Here is a 19,517-nt window from a genome sequence, read left to right on the forward strand (position 1 = left end):
ACCAAATTTGATGCTAGGATTTGCCTTTGGACTCCCTTTCTGTGTGCCAAATTTCAAGGCGATCGGAGTACGCGTTTGCTTGTTATAGCAATTTTTGCAAGTGTGCGAAAAGACGAAGAAGAAAAAAAAACGAAGAAAATAAAACGAAACTTTGGCAGCTCGTATCTCGGAAATGGCTGGAGCGGTTTCCTTCAAATTTGGAATGTAGACTCCCTTGGCTGGCGGGCAACTGTGTAGCAAATTTGGTTCCAATCAGATAAGTGATCACCGAGATACAAAGGTGTGAAAATGACGTTTTCGTTCTTCCTGTCAATATACTCACGGTGTGGCGCGCCGGCTTCTTGGGCCGCACGACACACTACCGTGTGTCTTGATATTACATATTACATATTACTTGTATATCAGTATAAAGTATTACAGTTATATATTACTTAGAATAAAGAGTAACTTAATAATATTACATATTAAGTTACTAACTTAATAGTATTAGCTACAAATATTAAGTTACTAATGCTAAGTTACTTTTTTATTAAGACAGCTAAGTTAAAGTTACCATATAAACCACGTGCAGTCACGTGATGTACATCAGTCACGCGTACGTGCTACACCTGAGCACCATTATAGAAGAAAGGTTAATGGATTAAGGTGATTAATTAATAGTGGAATGGATAATTGGCAGTAAAATCCATTTATAATGCATTACTTGTCCATCGTTACTCGTATCACTCGTTACATCGCGGTAAAGTTACTCATTACTTTTCACTTCCAGCTACTCGTTATGTAATATGTAATAATATAACTTTTTTCGTTACTAGTAACGAATTACAGTTTTCAAAAGTAACTTAACCCTTAAACCTGCATAATCCAGAAAACTGGGTTTATACTTAATAAATACGCATGCTTTGCACAAAGCGCTGTAACTTTCGAAGTGTCCATACTACAGCTATGCAATTTATGTTACTCTACTCATGATGTAGCAAGGATCAAAATGATACCTAGGGTTTCACCCTAATGCTAAATGGTGAAGCCAAAACTAGCCATGAAAATAACTTTTCGGTAAAGAAACACGCAAGCCCTTTACATACTTTTACAAAATGGTTGATAACTCAATGGTAGCTGATCCTATTGCTTTGCAACAACTTTTATTCAACTATTCGTGAAATTCTGCATTAGGCCATATATGACTCACGTGAGTAAACCCACAATCAAAATTAAACATGTGGCAAGAATTTAGAAACACGGAGACGTGACTCGTCGCTGTTCACTGCTTCATAACAAGTAAGCCACTGTAGTTACAGTGTTCATTTAACCTTTTCCAAGTAGCCTAGTAAACACACTTTTAATCTATGTGTATTTGTAGGCTGTAAGAATTAAGTTACCCCACCTAGTGTCGACATGCATGCCCATATTGTGTAAACACGTATTTCCGAAAAGTTTTCTGCGGTTTAAGGGTTAAAGTTATATTACTGCATTTCCAAAAGTAACGCGTTATATTACTCAGAATCGTGAATTGTAATATATATTACGTAATACGTTATATTACATAATGCGTTACCTTATCTCTGCTAGTAGGGTATACTAGCTAGTATATCTGGCTATATTAGTAGCTAGCACCCAGCTGTACTAGTAGCTAGTACCCGACTAATACTAGTAGCTAGTACAAGTCAGTACAGTGAAATCTTGTTGATAAAGCCACCTTTGATACTGAGAGTATGGTTTCAATAATATACATATAATATATTTTATTTATTAAATACTGTGCATCCTCAGTTTGAGGATGAATGCACATACACTACATTATTATGTACATTACACTTACACTTACAGTAGTTAAGCTATATGTAAAAGAGTTTACATTAATTTGCTAAGAAAATTAATGATTTCAACTGCTGTTTAAAGATGGGTAATGTTGTTGGATATATTGTAGCGAGTTCCGTAGCCTGATTGTTCTTGAAAAAAAGGAATTGCAGTGTTGGGGTGTTCAAGCATAGATGTAATGGAATCTTTGTGACCTATGGTAAATGAATAACAGGAATAAGGTCAGTAGGATGAGAGATTTTGATCAAGATAGCAGCGAAGTCTTATTAATACTGTCATTTGGTACACCTTAGCTATGATAGCTGTGTTGACTGTTGAGAAAACTGCACACTTCATCCAAATAGATGTTTAGTGATGACACTAAAAGTAGAGCAGACATGTGTGGCTTACAAGAATCATACTACACACTGTTCACTTTTTGGCTTCTTCATAAAATGTATGATTAAAGTTTTGATTGGTTGTAAATAAAATGCCAGACATTTGAATGATAATGCCAAGCAGTACTACAGTACCAAGAGTTCATATATATATACTGAGGAGAGTATCCTACTCTCGTATACCCCTGTAGAAAGGTGTATCGTAAAGTTATGACATAACAACAAGATGTTGTGGTTTGTGACTTACAAGCAGTTGTAAAAGTGTAAGAATTGTTAGTACCTTTCCACACTCGCAACGCACAGGATAGCTGTATTCTCGAATGGCTTAGCAAGAAATGTCTACGAAGCGGTCTGAACCCATGAAGGAACGATTGTAGTTTGGTAAGAAATGTTGAGAGCTGGAGTTAATGTGGTTGCTAGCAATGTTGCTAGGCACACGTTTAATTGATATCGTGTTCAACTAGTGTCATCATTAATTATACAAAGAAAAACGGGCGAACTCAGAAGTGCTACGTCATAACTTCATGATATGCCCTTCTACAGGGGTATATGAGAGTAGGATACTTTCCTCAGTATATATATATATTATCTAAACCAAAACAGCCAAGCTGTAAAAAAAGAGTGCGGCCGCCAAGGTGAAAAAAGATGTGAAATCCAAGGTGGCAGCCAAGAAACGGCTGTGATGGTAGGTTAATGGCAAAAATTTTAATTACGACAATTCAGGTGAATTTGCATTGCCTCCTTGGATTCGGCACCAAATTCACCTGAATTGTCATAATTAAAATTTTTGCCATTAACCTACCATCAAAGCCATTTCTTGGCTACCACCTTGGATTTCACATCTTTTTTCACCTTGGCCTTTTGGGGGCCGTACTCTTTTTTTACAGCTTGGCTGTTTTGGTTTAGGCATCACCTCTTTTTTATTGCAAGCCACAAAGCTGGCCTTATTGCTTTGATGCTTCCTTTTAACTTGTTTTTTTTTCTTTACTGCAGGAATTGTGGAACAAAGGAAGTGATTGTGTGTATAGCTTTTGTTTGATGAAATATTTGTATATTTAACATTGAATGATGATTATCACATGCTGTAGTTAATAAGGTTACTTCTTACTTAACTGAACTGTAGCTGAAACTCTCATTGTTTGTAGCTGAACTCTTTTTCAGGGTGATTTGTTTCTAGCTGAACCCTCTACAGGATGATTTGTTTCTAGCTAAACTCTCTACAGGATGATTTGTTTGCAGCTGAACTCTCTACATGGCGGTTTCTTTGTAGCTGAACTCTCTACAAGGCGATTTGTTCTAGCTGAACTCTCTACAGCGTGGCTGAACTCTACAGGGTGATTTGTTTGCAACTGAACTGTCTACTAGATGATTTGTTTCTAGCTGAGCTCTGGATGACTTGTTTCTAGCTGATCTCTCTATAGGGTTATCTGTTTGTAATTGAACTCTCTACAGGATGGTTTCTTTGTAGCTGAACTCTCTACGGGGTGACTTGTTTCTAGCTGATCTCTCTACAGGGTGAACTTGTTTCTGGCTGAACTCTCTACAAATGATTTGTTTGCAGCTGAATTCTCTACATGGCGGTTTCTTTGTAGCTGAACTCTCTACAAGGTGATTTCTTCTAGCTGATCTCTCTACAGGGTGATCTGTTCGTAGCTGAACTCTCTACAGGATGATTTGTTTGCAGCTGAATTCTCTACATGACGGTTTCTTTGTAGTTAAACTCTCTACAAGGTAACTTCTTCTAGCTGATCTCTCTACAGGGTAACTTGTTTGTAGCTGAACTATCTGCAGGGTGATTTGTTTGCAGTTGAACTCTCTACAAGGTGATCCTTCTAGCTGATCTCTCTACAGGATGACTTTTTCTAGCTGAACTTTCTACAGGGTAATTTGTTTGCAGCAGAACTCTCTACAAGGTGATGTCTTGTAGCTGATCTCTCTACTCGATGACTTGTTTCTAGTTGATTTCTCTACAGAGTTATAACATGTTTGTATAGCTGAACTCTTTACAGAGTGGTTTTTTTGATTGGTTGCTGAACTCTCCGGCTACATGGTGACTTGTTTGTACTACAGAGTGACTTGTTTGTAGCTGAACTCTCTACAGAGTGACTTACTTGTAGCTGAACATTGTATAAAGTAACTTGTTTGTAGCTGATCTAGATGAACTCTCTACTGGGTAGCTTTTTTGTAGCTGGACCTTCTACGCAGTGACTTTTTTGTAGCTGAATTCTCTACAGAGTGACTTATAGCGAAACTCTCTACAGGGTGACTTGTTTATAGCTGAATTCTCTTCAGTGTGACTTACAATGTTCTGAATCTCTACAGCAACATATTTGTAGCTGAACTCTCTACAGGTGACTTGCTTGTAGCTGAATTGTCTATAAGATTAACTGTTTGTAGCTGAACTCCCTACAGAATAACTTGCAATGTAATATAATTCTATAATTAAGTAAGTTATAAACGTAGCTGAATGCTCTATTAGGATGACTGTTCTATTAGAGTATCTCGATCTCGCATATGCTACATGTAGTTGGCTTTGGAATCATAACTCAGTGGTTTGTATTCCAATTCTTCTGTAATAATGCAAGGACTTTCTATGATAATAATTCCAGCTACACATCGATTGTCAGCTCATTGCTCTGTAGAGGTTTTGCTCAACATGTATAAAGAGTAGTTGCATACGCATGCATGTTTTTATAGGCAATGTATCTAATACTATAACAGTGGTGAGTACTCTAATCAGGCCTCAGGCTTCTGTATGCACGACAATTTCATCGTGATGTTAGCCTGGGTTATTTCATTTTTTTCACTCAAAGAACAGTCAATTATAGCACACATGCATGCACAATCACACTACACCTTTCGCACAAAAATTGCATGAAGTGCTGAAACCGCTGTACATGCTATAATATACTTTTGGGACCTAGTTGACATGATCATTTAGTGGCTTTTAAAAATGTATTTTTCCTATGTCATGTACTTATTTACATTGACATTAACTGTTTAAGTGTTAAATCCACAGCCAAATAGTTATCGTAAACAGTGATGTATATATAATAGTTATACCATGGGCAAGAGTGCTTTGCCTGATATATACACACAAGCCCGAGGGCCGCAGGCCCGAGGGTGAGTGTGTATATACAGGCAAAACACGAGTGCCCATGGTATAACTAATATGTTCTACTTTAGCATGTAGACTCACCTAATTGGCAAAATCTTTAGTTGCAATACTCTTCTCTTATATAGGGAACCAAGTAAGCTGTGATTGTGGGATTAAATTTTGCCAAACAAACTGTGATTGTGGGGTTCAATTTTAATACATCAAACATTAGTTTGATTTTATTATTGGTAATATAGCAATTTTAAGAGACTAGTGTTAATTATGTTAATTTAATTGCTACATTTACAAAAGTAAAAAACAAACTACTGCTAATGTATTAAGATTAAATCCCACAATCACAAGTTGTTTGGCAGAATTCAATCCCACAATTGCAGCTTGTTTGATTCCCTATATAAGAGAAGAGGATAACAGTAAAACATCAAAGAAATCTGATGATTTCTGGATATAGTGTGCACACCTATTAGGTATGCAATGTCTCAAGTTAACGAGATATACACAGTGCATATATCTCATTAAGGCAGTGTGTAATGAGATATACGCACTGCCTTAACGAGATCTGGTAGCAGTGATCGTTAACATTTTGAGTCAGTGCAATATGTGATATATATGCACTAGCTTTCCTTTGATCTGAGGTGTGAAAGTGGTACATATATATATATGGTACATATATATATATATATATATATCAGTATTTGGCCAATCAAATGATTATTATGATATGATCATGTTTATCACAAGTTTACATAGGACAAGAAGTTGATATCAATCTAATTGAAAGCCCATGTTGAAGGAGTCTAGCTATTGAATCTTACTCATTGTTATACAATGGGTATAATTGCAAATTCATAAAACTTTGACTTGGTAGTATATAGTTATACAGTTTGTTGTGTCAGATAGGTCATCTGGTTGTGCAGAAGTTTAGAATTACTTGGTAACTGCAGTTGTTATCTTTGCTACGTAGCATAAACAATCTGTTGTATGTCAACCAGCGGGATTATCGTTTAGAACAAGATATGCACAAACTTTTTAAATTCAGCGATAGGCAATTTAATACTCTAGGTGTACACAAGGTACCAGCTCCTCAGGCAGTGGCATAGCATTTGGCCAAAGACAGTGGTGTGCGGCATTAATTATTGACCATTGACATCGTTTATCGTCCACTTGTTAACTTGCGTACATCATTAAGCACATAAAAACAAATTGAATACCACTAATATTTCATCAAGGGTGTTACAAAGGTCAGCACAGTAATCCTGGTCCCATTGAGAAGAGCTGTAGCTACTTTGCTTCCTGCTGTACACCAATATAACCAATGATGTACAAGCTCTTTGTCCTTAAATAATAACCAACAACTTCTATCGTGCATCACCACAAGAACTACAATTACAACCACACATCACCCTTCTTACCCAGATCTGAATGATGTCATCAATACTTAAGGATGTCACTGACAACAAAGTCTGGGTGATATCAGGAGTGTCCCAACAACCACTGCTGAGGTACACCAACAGATGATTAGTGACATCCAATGATCAATCAGCCGACTAGAAGGGAAAGCACCTCAATTAATTTATCAGAATGAATAGTTCCATTAATGTTACAAACTTACACTATATGTAGGTAACTTCATGACTAATCTGTGTAAAAGTTGTATGCACATATGGACCAAGTTTGATGGTGACAGGCAGATCAACAGAAGCCAATCCAGATCATGGGGTGGTGAGCATGCTGGTGCTTGTAATAAAGGGGCTGGATGGGGACCATCAATGTGGAAGAAAGCTGTACACACAGCAACTAATATGTTCAAGTTTGCTGCAGCTGACGCTGTTAAATGTACCAACAATGATTGGAAGCATAAAGCTTCAGCTGCTACAAAGTTGCAGCACAAGAAGACACGGTACAGCACAACTTTCAGTGGACAATAGCTTGAGGTATAGAATGGAATATTCCAAGCAAATGAAAACTACAATGTATTGTTACCATTGTATCAAGACACACGGTAGTGTGTCGTGCGGCCCAAGAAGCCGGCGCGCAACACCTGTGAGTATATTGACAGGAAGAAAGAAAACGCAATTTTCGCACCTCCGTAGCTCTGTGCTGCCTTGATGAAACAAGATGATTTTTGCTGTGGACACGCCCTCCAATTTCAGCACTCCACATTCCAAATTTGAACGAAATCGCTTCAAACGTTCCTGAGATATGCGACTTCAAAAATTGGCTTAGTTTCTTCGTTTTTTTTTCTTCTTATTTTTCTTCCTCTTTTCGCACACTTACAAAAACTGCTATAAAACGCGAACGCCATATCCGATCGCCTTGAAATTTGGCACACAGAAGGAGGTTATAAAGGCGCATCTCTGTACCAACTTTGGCTGGAATACGATAAACAGGCAAAGAGTTATGAGCGATTATTCACGAAAAATAACACCAATATGTTGTCACGCCTACAGGGTAAACCACGTATGGGAAGAAGCTAAAAATCGGTGGGTGAATAGGTTAAGTATTGAACCTCAAACCTTTTGTGGTTTGAAAGAAATCGAGCTAAAAACCAGAAAGATACAACGAAAAAACCAACAGTGTGTAACAATTATGCAATCGAGATTAGTTAATAAAAAACTACTGTTTGCCACGCCTACCAGATAAACCGCTTTGGGTAATCCTTTGAAAATCGCTGTACAGATGGAGTTATCATCTTAGATAGGCTCTTCAATGGTGTAGAAGAATCAGACTTAAAGCCACGGAGTTATAACACGAAATCCAACTTAGTGCAGCAAGTGCGAGATCGAGATACTCTAATAGAGCAGTTATCCTAATAGAGCAGTCATCCTAATAGAGCAGTCATCCTAATAGAGCAGTAATCCTGAAGAGAATTCAAGAGATCAGCTAGAAACAAGTAACCTGTATAGAGATCAGCTACAAACAAGTCACCCTACAAACAATTCACCCTGTAGAGAGATCAGCTAGAATAAGTTACCTTGTAGGGAGTTCATACAACTATAGAAAGAGATAGTTCAGCTAGAAGAAATCACCTTGTAGAGTTCAGCTATAAAGAAACCACCATGTAGAGAGTTCAGCTACAAACAAATCGCCCTGTAGAGAGATCAATAAAAGAGGTTACCTTTCAGAGAGTTCAGCTACAAAGAAACCAGAGTTCAGCTACAAACTAGTGACTTTGTAGAGACATCAGCTAGAAGAAGTTACCTTGTGGAGAGTTCAGCTACAAAGAAACCATTCTGTAAAGAGCCCAGCTGCAAACAAATCACCTGTACAGAATTCAGCTACAAACAAATCACCCTGTAAAAAGATCAGCTAGAAGAAGTTACCTTGTAGAGAGTTCAGCTACAAAGAAACTGCCATGTAGAGAGCTCAGCTGCAAAGAAATCAACCTGTAGAAACTTCTGCCACACTGTAGAAAGATCAGTTAGTAGAAGTTATCTTGTAGAGAGTTCTGCTACAAAGAAACCACCATGTAGAGAGTTCAGCTAGAAGAAACTACCTTGTAGAGAGTTCAGCTACAAAGAAACCATCATCTAGATAGTTCAGCTGCAAACAAATCACCTGCAGAGAGTTCAGCTACAAACAAATCTCCCTGTAGAGAGATCAGTTAGAAGAAGTTACCTTGTAGATAATTCAGCTACAAGGAAACCATTTTGTAAAGAGCTCAGCAGCAAACAAATCACCTGTACAGAATTCAGCTACAAACAAATCACCCTGTAGAGAGATCAGCTAGAAGAAGTTACCATGTTGATAGTTCAGCTACAAACAAATCACCCTGTAGAGAGATCAGCTAGAAGAAGTTACCTTGTAGAGTGTTCAGTTACAAAGAAACCACCATGGAGAGTTCTGTAATAAATATATGTATTATATATATAATTTGTACATTTACTGATAAAATCAGAAATATTTAAGGTACATCTGCTCATCTTTTCTTCTTCCTGTGGTAAAGAAAAAAACATAGGTTAAAAAAGTCCCAAAGCTGGCCATAGGCCGACTTTGGGGTATACAAATACAAAAAGAAGTGAAATCTAATCCAAAACAGCCAAGCTGTAAAAAAAGTGTGCGGCCCTCAAAAAGGCTATGGTGAAAAAAGATGTGAAATCCAAGGTGACGGCCAAGAAATGACTGTGATGGTAGGTTAATGGTAAAAATTTTAATAATGACAATTCAGGTGAATTTTGTGCCAATTGACCAAGCGGCACCAAAATTCACCTGAATTGTCGTTATTAAAATTTTTACCATTAACCTATCATCACAGCCATTTCTTGGCCGCCACCTTGGATTTCACATCTTTTTTCACCATAGCCTTTTTGAGGGCCGCACACTTTTTTTACAGTTTGGCTGTTTTGGATTAGATACCTTTATAACTACAGACATGATTGTGGCATTGAAGCTCTGGATATTCCACCTGATGTTCTTACTGATCACCTGAAAGAAATGGTAATGAGGTGTTATAGATCAGAAGTCATGTTGGACACAAACTTGGAAGTAGAAAACAAATTGCATAGCAAAACCAAAATTATGATTTTGTTGAATGTTCTTTCTATTAGAGTGGTTAGGTGACTGCTCTATTAGAGTATCTCAATCTTGTGCTGATTCATGTATTCTATTCTTGCATCACAAATTATAGTAAATCAAATCAAAGTAAATTGGCTGTGACTAAACTGAGGTACAATTAGTTGCTGTACTTTAGCAGAAAAAAAGTGAGGGGGCAGTCACTGCCCCTCCACTATTCACTATTAAAAGTTGCTCTCACTGTTCCCCTTTTCTCTGACCCTGCACAGCTATGAATCAGTGGTCTGGCTTACCGAGACGAGGAGAATAACATCACCTAATGCCCACTCCATTGCTAATTGAAGACTGCACACCTGTAATTTGTATGGTACACCAGTTGCTGTACTTAACGTTCCTGGGTAATTTGGCCACCAGGTGGGGTCTACAGCAAGAATTATTATCAAGTACAAATAGCAATGTTTTGCACTATTACATGATGGTGTGACTTCCTTCTCTGCATCATCACTGTGATAGGGTGAAACTTTCTGTTTTGAGATCGTTTGTACACTGAGATGCTTCTACATTGTCGTAATCCTTCCTGAACCTTTTCTGAAAAATTATATGTGAAAGGCACAAGGCACAGGAAGATGTTTGTGTTTCATGTCGTTTTCATATTAATGTAGAAAAGTAAGAGTGTTTAATGACTGTTTTCATGACCAATTATAACTACAAAATTCTAGTGTGTGTGTAAAGAAGGCTATGAATTTTTACATCTCTACCATTTTTTCAAAAGATAAGCTGTTCCATCTCCCAAACAAAGGATTCCTCATCAATGATCCAGTACTTGAGTTCTATAACAATTCATTAGTAATTTTTACATGTGAGCTAATACAACCAAAAAATTATTTCTGAACTTGTAACCTTATTATACCAAGGATGTAAATACCAATCACTAATCACTACTGGCTTCATTCATAGCAAACATTGTGACATACATATTGCATTGTACCGTGAAAATATAACACATCGAATTTATTTTTAAACTAAATTATCTTGAACGAAATTTTCCCGATTTACGGTAGTTCAAATTGTTCAACCCGCATTCAAATGTTCGTTCATTTGAACGAACTTTCGAATTAACCTAAGTTCATTTGGGCCCTAATAGAATTGTCAGGAATTTAGTTAATTTGTATGGCAGATGTAGCTGAAACTATGCAGATAACATTGTGCAAAGCACAATCAACATGTAAAGCATGCTTAAAATAGGGGGCTGGGGGCATGCCCCCTCCCCCCAGGAAATTTATCTAAAGTTGATGCTCTGAGATTGCATTTTGGGCAAAATTTATGGTGTAACCATGCTCTAGCTGCAGCTTAAGCCCTTCATAGCTACATATTATAACGATGTATATGAGACACTTTGTATAATTATAAATAATCATAGTAGCATGTACTTAGGGGTGGTCCACAATTTTCTGCTTTTTTGCAACTGTACAAACTGTACGCTAGGTAGGAGGAGGTAAAATCACACGTATGCTTTTTAAAAATTAATGTCGATCACGTGAGTTAGTGAGAAATCCGAATATAGTGATAAGGCTCTAGTAGTAAACCTCTACTGCTACTTATTCATTGTCTAATTATAAACGGTGGACTAAAGCGAGCTGATGCTGTTAATGCATGGGCCCAGGCCAACACATGATTGGACGAAATTGTGCTTCGGCGAACTCTTGAAAATAGTGTAGCTAGGGTTAGCTACCAATGAAGAAGCGTTATAAGCTAAAGGAAAGATAAAGCTCATTGAATCTACAGGTAAGACAGTTATCAGCGTGATAACACGTACTACAGGCTTTATATACTTTTATAACAGCACTTACTTTTCTTTCTCTTTAGTTTTAGCCTAGCAATTAACACTGATAAATGGTTACAACTGAATAGCTCGTTTTAGTTACACTGCTTGTTGCTTTTGTTTTCTACCTGCAGAAGGTGTTGTTGTGGGTTTAGGAATACTGTTAGGTATGGGAGGCTGGATTATGTGGTACTACTTTGTTTACACTACATAGTTGTGGGTTGCCCATAGGGAAAACCTGTCACTGCAGAGTGTACCCACATCTCGTGACTCCAGTCCACCTCAGACTATGGTGAATACTCAACAAACTAGTACTACTGTTGCTACTGCCAGTGTTGGGATGATTTTGTATGAACACATTGAAGATAGCCAAGAACTGTTTCTATGATGTGTATGTATACATTTGCAAATGTGCATCAGGTACTAATGTCCGTTGTGTGTAGGAATGTTTCTTTCAGGGTATCTGCTTCAAAAGCATCAAAATGATAAGATGCCTAAAAGACAAAACAAATACCATACATGAATTTTGCAATATTAAAAAAGTATCCATGTGTTTGTTCTGCTATACAATACATCCATGTGTCAACATTTATACAGTACGCTTTGGGCTGGGGGGAGGGGGTTAGAAAAAAGAGTACTCTTTGTACGCTTGCAAAAAAGCAGAAAATTGTGGACCACCCCTTAACAAAATTTAACAATAATTTTTAAATTTCATGTTTTTTTGTTTCCATATAGCTATTCCAAGTAACTCCGTGCTAACAATAAAATTTTGCTGATTTGAACAATATTTCTTCCATGATAATGTAATTGTTATGTTCAATACACCAATAATTGTTTTTCAGCTGTGCCCTGGTACACGTGTGGTTTTATTTCTCCACGTATATACACAGCGATCTGCTTACAACCTATACCTATGTTCCTAGTTTTACAATTGGGTGGCTGGAACAATGGGAGTGGAGTTCCTTGCTCAAGAGTAGTAGAAAGTTCCTGCTTGAGCATTAAATCTGGGACATCTTGATCACCACGCCGATGCCCTACCACCTGGACTACTACTACTTCTAACCGCAAGCGCTGCTAACAATGAAGAACACAACAGCCTGAACCTAGGCCCAAACTACTTGTTGCCATGTCACGCCATTGTACATAGAAAATAAAAAACCAGTCAAACCTGTTTGCATACTGCACCTGCATACTTTGCATCTCTAAAATTTAATCACTGGAATCTGACAAGCTACTATGGGAGTAGCTATGAAAATGTTCTACGCAGGAGAAGTGTCAAACGGTGCAGTGAGGCGAGTATTAAATTCAATGCATACATATCTATGGTGCAATGCATGCAAACCACAATTTTATTGTCCAGAGTTTTTAATCTGGGCATTCAAATTCTAACTAGGCAATTCCACAAATTATCCAGAAACTCATTGGTTGCCAGATGTTATTTTGAGCACCGTCTTGGTACTTATCAAGCTTTTGTACTCACCATCGGACAGAATGATTTCCATATCCATTGAGTTCAAATAGCGATCTGTGTTAGACAATTTCAAGTGTTAGTTAGGTTTGGTGTACTTCATTGTAGTTTTACAATGATTTAATATTCTGACTTGTTTGACTCTTGTTTCTTTTATTTCTTTACCATAAATTATTTTGCAAATTACTTTTACATTCTGTAAGTTCATTCAACTGACTGTTTTATTAGAGAACAATGGAACTAAGTGCATGAAAGTTGATTAAATTGGTTCCTTTGTAATTATGCACGTTTCTGTTCAATTTCTGTTTTCCTTGGCCACACAATATAGTACTGTGTGCTTCATGAGTTAATCATGTGCTGCAGTGTTGTTTCTCGCCCATTGAATGAAAAAGCTTCAAATGGTGCCACACTGCAGTATTATTTAAGGATGTGATGCTGTCATACAGTGTTGTAGTACGAATCATGGATTCTCACAAAAAATATTGACCAGAAACCAGCTTCACAATGCTTCATGGAGCCTTGGCAGTATTGGTTAGGTATAATAACCAAGCTCAAAAGTACTCTGAAACACTGTTGCTACGTAATTTTAATTAAAAAAAAGTTCTACTGCCTGCCTGCCTGCCTGGCTGCCTGCCTGGCTGCCTGCCTGCCTGCCTGCCTGCCTGCCTGCCTGCCTGCCTGCCTGCCTGCCTGCCTGCCTGCCTGCCTGCCTGACTGACTGACTGACTGACTGACTGACTGACTGACATACGTATGTACTAACATGTACCTTCAGACACAATAATAGCTAAGGCTATGCATGGGATTAATTTTATTCACTGCCAGATGTTGCTTCAGCCTGACAGGTGTCAAATTCTGTACATACAGCACAATGCTTAGATCATAAACTTCTTTTGTGCTTCATTTCTTTTCACTGACAGCACAAGGGGTCAATTCGTGGTATTGCATGGTGACTTCCCTATGTTTGTAACAGGAATTGTTCATAGTTTCCATAGTGACTGGATTAATTGCAGAGGAACGTTTCATGCTGTTCTTCATTTGTAACGCTGTGCAACAGACCGAACATAGTGGAAAATGAAGGCCACATTTCAGTACAGTGGAAGCTGTCTATAATGGTCACTTTGGGACCAGATATATCTGGCCTTATATACAGGTGGCTGATATAGAGAAAACCTGTATAAGGTGGTCTGCAGCATTTTAGTGGCTATGACCGTTATAATTGAGTAATTATTATTAAGAAGCTTTCGCCAACCACAATACAGTAATAATTTTACTAGTCTTTATACAGAAAGGGCAAGGTGAGCTTGTTATGAATGTTGGTTATAGCTATTGAATACGTTTAAGCAATGAAGCCTGATAGTTTGTATAGCATTCATTGAAAGGCAGGAAGTGTGATAATGGCGCATTAATTGAAACGGTGCCGTGATGTCAAACTATTGGCTTAACAAGCCACTATAAAAGGAAGCAACCGCTATACAAAGGATGAAGTTATGTATACAGTGATTCATAGGCAAATTCTTGGTTGGCCGTTATACGCGTTAGACAGGTGACCGCTTAATGCAGACCACAATGCATACATTTGTATGGGAAAATATTTGGGACCTCGTGACTGTGGCCGATATGCAAAGGTGACCGCTTAATCCAGGTGACCGTAACACAGGTTCCACTGTAATACAGGTTCCACTGTAATAGGTAGTTGGGGTGAGTCTGGTGCCATTCTTTTTTTGTTGTTGTTGTATGGGCTGGTTCTTCAGTTATAATTATGTTGCAAAAAAGTAAACAAACAAGTGCAAGGAAACATTTTTAATTAGGAATCATAGAAATAAAAAGTAGTGAAACAAGAGGGGTTGGGTTGCCTACACCTGCAGATATACTAGTTTCTAATTCGGTCATGGCTATAAATTGAAGTAGGGATTAAATGTTCACTAGTATATCTGCAGGCATGCATTACTTCTACTTTTTATTATGATCTCTATTTTTCCTTGTACTTGTAGTTTTAAAAACTGCTTAATGTCGGCTACCCTATAGAATTGTATAATTTGTATAGTATAGTTTATTTACACAGTATAAGCCTCACTACATTTATACATAATAAAGATTGTTTACCCAACTCATTACAAAAATGATTGTCATGACTACTGTTTGATTGTTATAATGTTATAAAAATGTTATTGATTAAGTGTTGAAAAGAGATTATAAAGAGTACCCAGGTTACAGTATTTATGCCAAGTAATTCTAAATGGTACAATAGGCTTTTTTTATTTCAGTGCTTAGCTTCTTTAGTGTCACTGATGCAGGATGTACTGGTGATGGTGTAGAGTTGATGATGGATGGTCAACTGATATCAAATGGGACTACACTGTATAGACCAGTCAATGATTCTTTTGTTGTGAGTTGTAGAAGGTGTAGTGGCAAAAGACAACGACAACCTAACTGGCTTTTTTCAAATAAGACTATAATACCAAATTGTGATGGTACCACTATGATATGTTTTGCAAGTAACAAAACAAGTGATCAAGTGCAAGACCTCATGTTTTCATCATTCAGAAAGTCATTAGTTGGAATATATAAATGTACAGGAAATAAAAATGGGACCATATCCGTCAATGTATTAAGTAAGTTGTTTGTGTAGTTTTATGTACGTAAGTGTCATTAATTTTAATATATCAAATGGTACAGTAGTACCGTTTAAGTATAGCCCTGAACATTTAGCGTGCCACACAATATTCCACCTTTGAAAATCATCCTAGAGACATCTTATACCTTACACAACAAACATCACCTTTATAGTGCTAGTTCATATAATATCAATACAGCATTAAATATAACAAAACACTTACAGTATGATATTCTAATAGAACGGTCACAAGTCTAGCTGTGCTACTACAAAAAACAAAACAAACTAGTATTTTAAATAATTAATTGTTAATTTAAAAATGAAGTAGGGATCTATGCAATAAAAAGTAGTGAAACAAGAGATAAAGAATGGTATTACAGCGTAGTTTGGTGGGAAAGTCCCTTCTTTGGCACATTAACTATATCAATTATTTTATTCCGTGCCAAGTAGGGACTTTCCCACTGAGCTATGCTGTAACCATTATTCATCTCTTGATTTCTTTTTATTGCATAAATCCCTACTTCATTAAAAAAAATTTAAAAACTACTGTATTATGTATTTTTAGTTTGTGTTGTAATTAACTGATTGTGTGTTGTATATGTGGTGTTGTGTATTTCCTGGTAAATGATAATCTAAACAAGCTGTAAAAAAAAGAGTGCGGCCCCCAAAAAGGCCAGGATGGAAAAAGATGTGAAATCCAAGGTTGCGGCCAAGAAATGGCTGTGATGGTAGGTTAATGGCAAAAATTTTAATTACGACAATTCAGGTGAATTTGCGTTGCCTCCTCCACTAGGATTTGGCACCAAATTCACCTGAATTGTCGTAATTAAAATTTTTGTCATTAACCTACCATCACAGCCATTTCTTGGCCGCCACCTTGGATTTCGCATCTTTTTTCATTCTGGCCTTTTTGGGGGCCGCACTCTCTCTTTACAGCTTGGCTGTTTTGGTTTAGATATCACTTCTTTTTGTATTGCAAGCCGCAAAGCCAGCCATTAATTGGTTTTGGTGCTTCCTTTTAACTTGTTTTTTTTTTTCCTTTTCTGCAGGAACTGTGGAACAAAGGAAGAAATGTTGTCTACAGTTTTTTGTCTGATTAAAAATTATTTGTATATTTAACAATGAAAGAAAATCATACTGTAGGTAATAAGGTGACTTCTTATACATAACTGAAGTGTAGCTGAAACTCCCATTGTTTGTAGCTAAACTCTTTTCAGGGTGACTTGTTTCTAGCTGCACTCTCTACATGGTGATTTGTTTCCAACACATATTTTTACAGGGTGATTTGTTTGTAGCTGATCCCTATAAGGTAACTTGTATCTAGATGATATCTCTACAGGGTAACTTTTTTGTAGCTGATCTCTCTACAGGGTGATTTGTTTGTAGCTGAATTCTCTACATGATGGTTTCAGTGTAGCTGAACTCTCTACAAGGTAACTTCTTCTAGCTGATCTCTTTACAGGGTGACTTGTTTGTAACTGAACTTTCAACTTGATGGTTTCTTTGTAGCTGAATTCTCTACAAGGTAACTTCTTCTAGCTGATCTCTTTACAGGGTGATTTGTTTGTAGCTGATCTTTCTACACGGTGACTTGTTTGTAGCTGAACTCTCTACATGATGGTTTCTTTGTAGCTGAATTCTCTACTAGGTAACTTCTTCTAGCTGATCTCTTTACAGGGTGATTTGTTTGTAGTCGAACTTTCTACATGATGGTTTTTGGAATTCTGTACAAGGTAACTTCTTCTAGCTGATCTTTCTACACAGCGGTTTATTTGTAGCTAAATTCTCTACAGGGTGGTTTGTTTGTAGCTGAACTCTCTACAAGGTGACTTCTTATAGCTGAACTATCTACACAGTGATCTTTTCATAGCTGAACTGTCTACAGGGTGATTTGTTTGTAGCTGAACTCTCTACAAGATGATTTGTTTCTAGCTGATCTCTCTATAGGGTAACTTGTTTGTAGCTGAACTCTCTGCAGGATGGTTTCTTTGTACCTGATCTCTCTACAGGGTGACTTGTTTGCAGCTGAACTCTGTACAGGGTGATTTTTTGTAGCTGAACTCTCTACAAGGTGACTTCTTCTAGCTGATTTCTCTACAGGGCGATTTGTTTGTAGCTGAATTCCCAACAGGATGATTTGTTTGCAGCTGAACTCTCTACATGATGGTTTCTTTGTAGCCAAACTCTGATGTGGTTGTAGCTGAACTCTCTACAGGGTGATTTGTTTGTAGCTGAACTCTCTACAGGATGGTTTCTTTGTAGCTGAACTCTCTGCAAGGTGATTTCTTCTAGTTGATCTCTCTACAATGTAACTTCTTGTAGCTGATCTCTCTACTGGGTGACTTGTGTCTAGTTGTACACTCTACAAGGTGATTTATTTGTAGCTGAATACTCTACATGGTGATTTTTGCAGCCAAACTCTCCACAGGGTGATTTGTTTGTAACTAAACTCTCTACAGGGTGGTTTCTTTGTAGCTGATGTCTCTACAGGTGACTTGTTTCTAGCTGATCTCTCTACAGGATGGTTTCTTTGTAGCTGAACTCTCTATAGGGTGATTATTTTGTAGCTGAACTCTCTCCAGGGTGATCACTTCACAGCTGAACCCTCTTTAAGGTGGCTTCTTCTATCTGATCTCTCTACAATGTGATTTATTGGTAGCTGAACGCTCTACAAGGTGACGTTTTGTAGCTGAGCTCTCTCTTATTTCTAGCTGAGCTCTCTCTTATTTCTAGCTGATCTCTCTACAGAGTAACTTGTTAGTAAAACTGAAATCTTTACATGGTGGATTTTGGTTGTTAAACTCTCTGCATGAAGACTTGTTTGTAGCAGAGTTTCTACAGAGTGAATTGCTTGTAGCTTAACTCTCTACATGGTGCATGACTTGTTTATAGCTGAACTCTCTTCAGTGTGACTTGTAATATTTTGAATCACTACAGCAATATATTCGTAGCCGAACTCTCTATAGGGTGACTTGCTTCTTGCTGACCTGTCTATAAGATTAACTGTTTACAGCTGAACTCCCTACAGAATAAATGTAATAGAATTCTATAATGGAATAAATGAATTAGCTGACTGCTCTATTAGGGTGACTGTTCTATTAGAGTATCTTGATCTCGCATTTGCTACACAGAGTTGGCTTTCTAATCATAAATCAGTGGTTTGTAATCCGATCCTTCTGTACTACTGCAAGGACTTTCTATGAAGCTTATTCCAGTTATACACTGATTTTCAGCTCATTTCCCCAAGCGGTTTGCCTAGTAGGCGTAAAAACTAATACTTTTTTATTCATAAAAATCGATCGCATAATTGTGACACATGTTGGGTTTTGTGTCATATCTCCGTGGTCTTTATCTCGATTCCTTTCAAACCACCAAAAGGCACTCCTACGATGGTTACTCCATTTACATAGCAATATTCAACTCAATCCATGAAGCGGTTTACCCTGTAGGCGTGACAACAAATCGATCTTGTTTTACGCGAATAATCGGTCATAACTCCCTAACCATTTATCGGATTTGCACCAAATGTGATGCTATGATTCGCCTTTGGACTCCCTTTCAGTGTGCCAAATTTCAAGGCGATCGGAGCACGTGTTCGCGTTTTATAGCAAGTGTGCGAAAACACGAAGAAGAAAAAAATGAAGAAAAAAAATCGAAACTTTGGCAGCTCGTATCTCGGAAATGGCTGGAGGGATTTCCTTCAAATTGGGTATGTAGACTCCCCTGGCTGGCGGGCTACTATGTAGCAAATTTGGTTCCAATCGGATAAGGGATCACCGAGATACAAA

General features: G+C 37.5%; 1 protein-coding gene across 1 annotated transcript in view; it reads left to right on the forward strand.

Moving 5' to 3' along the window:
- The window catches only part of LOC136267667 (roundabout homolog 3-like), a 35,889-nt gene that overhangs the window by 10,387 nt on the left and 5,985 nt on the right, over positions 1-19,517 (forward strand). Inside the window, exon 2 of the mRNA XM_066062815.1 lies at positions 15,380-15,727. Coding sequence (XP_065918887.1) covers positions 15,380-15,727 — 348 coding nt within the window. The remainder of the gene's footprint in view (positions 1-15,379; positions 15,728-19,517) is intronic.

This window comes from Dysidea avara, chromosome 9 (assembly GCF_963678975.1).
Source record: "Dysidea avara chromosome 9, odDysAvar1.4, whole genome shotgun sequence".
Classification (NCBI taxonomy): domain Eukaryota; kingdom Metazoa; phylum Porifera; class Demospongiae; order Dictyoceratida; family Dysideidae; genus Dysidea; species Dysidea avara.